Source organism: Solanum pennellii, chromosome 4 (assembly GCF_001406875.1).
Source record: "Solanum pennellii chromosome 4, SPENNV200".
In the NCBI taxonomy this organism is placed as follows: domain Eukaryota; kingdom Viridiplantae; phylum Streptophyta; class Magnoliopsida; order Solanales; family Solanaceae; genus Solanum; species Solanum pennellii.
The window spans coordinates 65,644,559-65,652,927 of record NC_028640.1 but is presented as its reverse complement, the minus strand read 5'-3'; the positions used below and the strand labels follow the sequence as shown (position 1 = coordinate 65,652,927).

At 28.2% G+C, this 8,369-nt stretch overlaps 1 protein-coding gene across 3 annotated transcripts in view; it reads left to right on the top strand.

The window, feature by feature from the left end:
• Nucleotides 1-1,209: 1,209 nt before the first annotated feature.
• Nucleotides 1,210-8,369, top strand: part of LOC107016251 (salicylate carboxymethyltransferase-like) — a 21,750-nt gene continuing 14,590 nt past the window's right edge. Inside the window, exons 1-4 of one of the 3 annotated variants that reach the window (XM_027916151.1) lie at nucleotides 1,210-1,471; nucleotides 1,650-1,749; nucleotides 1,990-2,078; nucleotides 2,458-2,712. In XM_027916151.1, coding sequence (XP_027771952.1) covers nucleotides 1,397-1,471; nucleotides 1,650-1,749; nucleotides 1,990-2,078; nucleotides 2,458-2,712 — 519 coding nt within the window. In that variant the 5' untranslated portion in view covers nucleotides 1,210-1,396. Of the gene's footprint in view, nucleotides 1,472-1,649; nucleotides 2,079-2,457; nucleotides 2,713-8,369 lie in introns of all 3 variants that reach the window. The other 2 variants (XM_027916149.1, XM_027916150.1) reach the window with 2 other exon arrangements.

Here is an 8,369-nt window from a genome sequence, read left to right as displayed (position 1 = left end):
TATATATATATATATTCTCTCCATTGATTTTCTCCCTTTTGTTATTAAATAATTCTATTCTTTAAATAAAAATAAATAATAAAAACATAAATAAAATAATATAACAAATTAAAATTTTAACATTTTTACTAAATATTGAAAGTGTTGCTAATTACCCCTTTTAAATGTTAAAATATTGACATTTTAAAAAATTTCCCTTAAATCAAAGGGTGGTTAGGTGGGGCGGGAGAAATTTTCTTTTTTAATCTTTTTGTGATTATTAAATAAAGGTTTGAAGGTATTTTTCATTTTTAAAAAAATAGAGAAGTTAAATTTTATTGGTAGACTAGGTCCATGTGCCACGTATCGTAATTTTATTTGTGATTATTTTAAAAAAATGTGCGTGAATTACACGCAGAACATTTTTTATAAAAGTTCTCATTTTATGTTTAATCGATACATATTCCGTAAAGAAAAGGGGGAGATATAAGGGGGAGCTTAAGAGAAAAGTTGAAAATGAAAAGACACATATATAATTGATGTAAACATAAAGGTTAGGGTAAACAAATATTCTATCAAAAATTGGCTTAAGAAAGAAATGCTTAAATCATATCCTATGAATCAAAACTTTGTTTCACTTAATTCTATACACACTAGACAAGCTCTACAAAGTGGACCAATATCTAGCACGTCTACTATATATGCATGTTTAAAATGCCTCAATTGAAGAAAAAGAAAGAAGATAAAATTAGCAAGCTCATTGGTATCACACAATCCATCATAAGAAGATAAAGTAATAGACAACAGCCTTTGGTTGAAAATAAAATGACAAAAATGAATAAGAAATATTTAGGCTAAGGCATGCATATATCACTTCTCTAACAGAGATTCAAGTCTATGCGGTGACATAATCTACACCGATCCAGTAGTATATCTCTTGACTTACTCCTTCAAGATATATACAACAACCCATAAACGTGAGGTTGCACCAATTCCACACGCCGTTTTGGTTCCAAAGTTAAAACGCTCTCTCCTTCCTGATATCCAAATATGTACAACTCAATCAATTTCATATTTAATTAAGAACACCTTAATTCATTCTAACATATAAATATTTTCTTTTAAATAATAAAATATATTTGAAGACTTAAAATAATTTATTAATCTCAATTAACATTTTTCATCATCTCCTACCCAACACAAAGGAAGGTGCACCATTATTTATAGGTGAAGAAGTCTTTTACGCCATCAATATTGGTTAGATATTAGAATGAGGAGTAGCTAGCTAGTAACGTGATAGATATATGTGATAGATATTACATAAAGTTAAAGTGTGGTACCGAACATATATTTATTAGCTAGCTAATTGAAAATATATTAAGCCAAAAGTGGATACACACACACATAAAAATAAAAGATGGAGGTCACTAAAGTTCTTCACATGAATAAAGGAATGGGAGATGCTAGCTATGCCAAAAATTCTCTGCTTCAGGTACTATATGTCACACACGCTAAAAGAAAATTTATTTTTCAGCAAATTTTCATACTAATTTTCAGCAACAATATTCTTATAGTAGTGACAGTTTTAGTTAAGATTTTGAGCTACCACAATTGTTATGAACTCCAATGAGTTACATAAATAACAATGTCCTTTTTTTGAATTGCTACAGCAAAAGGTGATCCTCATGACGAAATCAATAACAGATGAAGCCATATCTTCTCTCTACAACAACCTTTCCTCAAGAGAAACGATATGCATTGCGGATTTAGGTTGTTCTTCTGGACCAAACACTTTTTTGTCAGTCTCTCAATTCATTCAAACTATTGATAAAGAAAGAAAAAAGAAGGGACGTCATAAGTCGCCGGAATTTCATGTTTTCTTGAATGATCTTCCTAGCAATGATTTTAATACCATTTTTCAATTGCTACCAACATTCCATCAAAGTTTGAGGAAGCAAAATATGGGAGAAGATGGATTATTATTTGATCCTTCAAATTGCTTTGTGACAGGAGTTGCTGGTTCATTTTATACTAGACTTTTTCCTTCCAATAGCCTACACTTTGTCCACTCCTCTTATAGTCTTCATTGGCTTTCTCAAGTATGTATCAATCTCTAATGCTAATATAATAATAGGGAAAAGGGCTTAAATATGTGTTATTTGTTAAAAGTTTAGCTCACTTAAATTATTTTTGTTTGAAAAAAATATCCATTTATGTCATTATTTAATTGAGTTTTTTTTACTTATTAAAAAAATAATTACGTGCTATTGGCCACTAATGAAATTGATTTTGCAAAATCAGAACAGTTTTCCGTTAACAAATAATGACACACATAATATGAATTTTTTCTCAAACGAAAATGACTTAGATAAGCCCAACTTATAACTTTTAACTGAAATACCATAGATAAGTCATTATTTATTAAATTAAATGATATATATGTTTCGATCTTTTAAATATCAGTTATTAATTGTATAGGTTCCCGATGGAATAAAGAATAATAAGGGAAATATCTATCTAACAAGTACAAGCCCAACAAGTGTTCATAAAGCATATTATGAGCAATTTGAGAGAGATTTTGTAACATTTCTAAAGTATCGCTCAGAAGAATTGATGAAAAATGGGCGTATGGTATTGACCATGTTGGGTAGAAAAAATGAAGATCGCTTCAGCCAAGGGTGTTCCTATGAGTGGGAACTTCTGGCTACGACGCTCAAGCTTCTGATTGCACAGGTAAGTGTGTCTTTTTTTATTAAAAAAAAATAAGAAAAAAGATACTTTAGTAATATTATTGGGCACCCTTGATCCAGGATAAGTGGTTGAGAATCTTGAGATTTCAGGTTTAAAATTTAATAGTAACAAAAAAAATATTGGGTGATTCTTTTTATTTGTCCTAACTTTGGTGGACGGGGGAGGGGGGGGGGGTTTATATGATATTTATTGATAGTAGAAGTTGACAGGTATCTCATATAGTTAATCGAGGTGCACGAGTAGGAGGTGACATGTATTTCATGAAATTAATCGAGATCAACGAAATTAGTCCGGACACCACAATCATCTTTATGAATCTAGTTACTTGGTATATGTTTGACAAGCATCCTATAGAGTTAATAGAGGTGCACGAGTAGTAGGTGGCATTTATCCCATGAAATTGATTGAAGTGCACAAAATTTGGTCCGAACACCATAGTTATCTTGGATGACCAAGTTACTTGGTACTCCCTCCGTCCACTTTTATTTGTCGTGTTGCGCTTTTCGAAAGTCAGTTTGACTGATAAATTAGATTACACTAATTCGAGATTTTAGACAAAAGATTTAGATATTTTAAAACTATATGAAAAGTACTATAAATTGCAATTTTTTGCATATCAATATGATGAAAAAATACATCTTAAAATGTTAGTCAAAGTTCTTATAGTTTGACTCTAAAATTAGAAACTATGACAAATAGTAGTGGACGGAGGGAGTATTTGTTGTTGGTGAGAGGTGGTAGGCATCCCTTAGAGTTAATCGAGCTGCACAGATAGGAGGTGACATGTATCTCATTAAATTAATCAAGTTGCGCGAAATTCGACTTGGACACCATAATTATCTTGGTGGACCAAATTATTTGGTATTTATGAGAGGTGGTATAGGTATTTTATAGAATTAATCGAAGTGCACAAAAGTTAACCTAGATACCACAGTCTTAAAAAAAAAAGAATTATCATTGAAATTATATTATCTCTAAGCACTAACAACTTCCAATTTTTAAAATCATTTTTTATCAGTTAAGATATTTTTTGTCCTAGTATAATAGCTTGTCAATAACATATAAGTTAATGTTCATAAATAAAGTAATTAATATATACAGGAATCAATAGATGAAGAAAAAGTGGATTCATTCAATATTCCTGCATACAATCCATCTCCATCAGAAGTGATGTATATAGTTGAAAAGGAGAGATCTTTCACCATTGATATCTTGAAAACTTCAGAAATTCAAAGGAATTCTTGTGATGATGAGAAATACGATATGGCAAAAAGCTTTAGATCTGTGGCTGAACCTTTACTTGTTAGCCATTTTGGTCATGATGAATTGAATATGGATCAAGTTTTCCACAAGTATAACCAAGTAATTGCCAACGATCGCAAGGCGATAGAAAAAATTATGTTCGTAAATGTCACTGTTTCGTTGACCAAAATAAATTAGCTAGGGCATGCAATTCGTGCATCATCACGAACTCTGACCCTAGTTATATATATCCCGACCCCTTTAATTTGTTATTTTACAATTACTTAAGTTTTACGCTTGCGATATTGTAATAATAATCTTATCTCTCACAGAGATTTATAACAATGTAATATTTATTTTCTATTCCTTAAAAACAATTATTTTCAACCAGTAGAGTTTCTATATATCTTCAAAGAAAGGAGAATGTAGGGCGTCGTACTGGTCGATTCAGTTCCATTTTAAAATTTATCGGTTAGACTTATTAGCTATCAAATTATAGACATGCTTAAGCACCATTAAGATATTGATATGAGTTAAAGTGATTATATGTTGGTGAGAATAATAAATTTTATGTCAGTGAAAATAATAAATTTTAAAAAATAATAATGTGATTATAATTTTTATTTAGATATGAAATAAATGGTTAGTAGATATAAATGTGGGGTTGTTTTAACAAAATTAAACTTGTGGATCAATTTTTATATTAAAATATCTCAAATCATGATATGGAATCACCATGTAATTTCATATCATGCTTTTTAGAGAATATGGAATCACATCTCATGAGATGGAATCAATGTAAAACCGCATGTCCAAACGCTGATTCCATCTCACGATACCATATCGTGATATGATATCGCATGGCCAAACGCCTTTAATTAACCTTTGTTGTCATCAAACAACTAACTAGACACTGAAAACATATCATCCACTTAAATACACAAATAAAATAGAATTACTCCTTTTTAGATCATCAAAACACTATAAAAATAACGTCGTTTTATAGAATATATAAGAATATGTTAATTAGAGTATATCAGTAATATTTGCATTAAAAATGCATGTATTAGTATTTCATTAAATGTATATAGATTATTTCTTATGCATTGTTTGATTTGATATATTAAAAATAACATGTATTACATAAAAAATATTTATTCACAAAGATATTCTTTACAATTTTGGTGAAAAAATATAAAAAATAAAATAAAATTTGAGGGGCAATAAGGTCTTTAACTATGCTAATGCATGCATTAAAGCTCCTTGCATTACTAATACATAAAAATCCATGGTATTAGTAATGCACTCCTTAACACACAATAGAGTATATAACTAATACAAGTATTAGTTACACAAAGCATAAAAAAAATACACCAATTAATACACTCTATCAAACGACAAAAACAATAGAATCAACCAAAAAAAAAAACAAATTTAAATTTCTAATCATGGGCACCAATTGACTTTGTTTATTAATTACACGAGTGGATTCCTTTTAAAAAATAATTACTTATTTTAAATATACTCTTTAATTATTACCATTTATAATAGCTTTTTAAATTTCTTTCACCTTTCTTTCATTCTTTCTCTTTTTCTCCGTCTCTTTCTATCTTTCTCTTTTTTTAATCCTTTTTCCTTTCTTTCTGTTGTCCTATTTTTCTTGCTTTCTTTTTTGTTGCTCTTTCTCTCTCTTTTTCTATTGCTCTGTTTCCCTTTGTTTTCGAGTATAGTCAATGATTTATACTGTATAAAACTTATATCAATAGTTAATTAGACAAGTAATATAATCGTAACAAATGAAGAGGCATAAAAGTTACAAAATGAATTAAATTTTAATTAAAAATGTATTACAAATATATTAAAGTTGAATTATTAGAAGAGAAGTAATATAGTCGTAACAAATGAAGAGACATGAATTAAACTTGAATTGAAAATGTATTACAAACATATTAAAGCTGAATAATTAAAAGATAATTAAATATGAATGAAGAATGTAGAAAACAAAAGAGCATTCTTTGATTGCATGTAAACTGAGTAAAACTTGTATCAATAATGAATTAAACAACTAACCCAATAGTAACAAATCAATCACACTTAGTTGCAAAATGAATTAAATTTGTATTTAAAAGTGTATTACACAAATATTAAAGTTGAGACAAAAGAGAAAATTAAACATAAATAAAAAAAATGTAACAAATGAAATATCAGACAGTGATTTATGTGAATTGAACTTGTCTCAATAATGAATTAAACAAATATCCAATAATAACAATAAATAAATGAAAACTGCAAAATGAATTAAATTTGCATTAGAATTGTATTACATTGTATTAAATTTGAATAAGAAGATAGAATTAAGAATGAATGAAAAACGTAACTAAAGACTGGCAAGACAATGATCTTTAAATTGAATTAAACTTGTATCAATAATGAATTAATCAAGTATCCAATTGTAACAAATAAATCAAAAAACTATGAAATGAATTAAATTTGCATTAAAATTGTATTACACGTTATTAAAGTTGAATTAGAAGAGAGAATTAAGAATTAATGGAAAATGTAACTAACGAAAGACATGACAATGATTTATAAACTGATAAGTTATATCAATGATGAATTAAACAAGCTAAGTATCCAATAGTAACAATAAATCAAAAACTTCAAAATGAATTAAATTTGCATTAATATTGTATTATCTAATTCAACTTTAGTACAATTTTAATAATATATTTAATTCAATTTAATCTAATATTTCACCTAAAATCAATTATAAACTTAACCGAACTCTCTTAAAATTGATATATAAACTCCAAATGACATTTTCAATTATTTGTAGAAACTACCTATTCAAACTTATCACAAATTCGTAAAATTCAAATAATAAATTCAAAATTTGAAGCTTTATAATGATCATCAGTGGTGAACTCTTGCTTCTGTAATTTAAAAGATTTGAAATTTCTGCTTAAAAACGTGATTTTAAATAAAATTTTGATATTTTTTCCTCTTTTCATCTTGTCTTTGGATAAAAATAGTGACATAGGCAAAAGCTGATTGGAAGAATATAGCTATTTAGATGAAAAGTTCAAAGAAGAAGAACAACAATTAAAAAAAAAAAAAGGAGAGGAAGATATCAGATAAGAGAAACAAATAAAAGAGTAAAAAAAAAAAAGAGATGAAGGTGCAGAAGAGTAGAAAGAAAGAAAGACAAAGTCGAAGAATTAGAAGAATCAAAAGAAGAAAAAGCAAAAAGGTTGCGAAAGAAGTGAATATTGTATAATTTTCTTAATTAAAAAAATATTATATTTAATTAGAAAAATTATGTTATTATAAATGATAAATATTTTTATAATATAGCATATTTATGTGATTTACCCCTTATTCATCCCAATTCCAATTGTTTCCACTTCCTTTTTCCCTTTACTTCTAAGTTTTCAACTTTAAAATTATGCATTAGGAATATCGAGATCAAATTAATGCAAAGTTAATCAACAAACATATATAAAAAAAATTAATTTAAGCGACTAATATTGAAATAGGCTAAAAGGCTCAAAAGGCAGCTAACTTATAAGGATAAAGGTTAGGGTAAAACAAATATTTTATCAAAAATTGGCTTAAGAAAGAAATGCTTAAATCATATCATATGAATCAAAACTTTGTTTCACTTAATTCTATACACACCAGACAAGTTCACTTAACAATGCCTCAATTGAAGAAAAAGAAAGAAGATAAAATTAGCAAGCTCATTGGTATCACACAATCCATCATAAGAGGATAAAGTAATAAGACAACAACCTTTGGTTGAAAATAAAATGTCAAAAATGAATAAGAAATATTTAGGAGATAAAGTAATAGACAACAACCTTTGGTTGAAAATAAAATGACAAAAATAAATAAGAAATATTTAGGAGATAAAGTAATAGACAACAACCTTTGGTTGAAAATAAAATGACAAAAATGAATAAGAAATATTTAGGCTAAGGCGTTCTCTTACAGAGATTCAAGTCCATGTGGTGATGTAACCTACACCGATCTAGTAGTATATCTTTTGACTTATTTCCTTCAAGATATATACAACAACCCAAAAACGTGAGGTTGCACCAATTACACACGCCGTTCTGGTTTCAAAATTAGAATATCCTCTCCTTCCTGATATCCAAAGATGTAACGACCCAAAACCGAGCCGCGACTGGCACCCACATTTACCCTCCTATGTGAGCGAACCAACCAATCTAAAGCTTAACATTTCAATTTAATATCAATATAAAGCAATGCGGAAGACTTAAACTCATTAATAAAAGACAATTCAATAACTTCTAAAATTCAACATCTATTATTTCCCCAAAATCTGGAAGTCATCACCACAAGAACATCTATGATCAAATTACTAAACTAAGAGT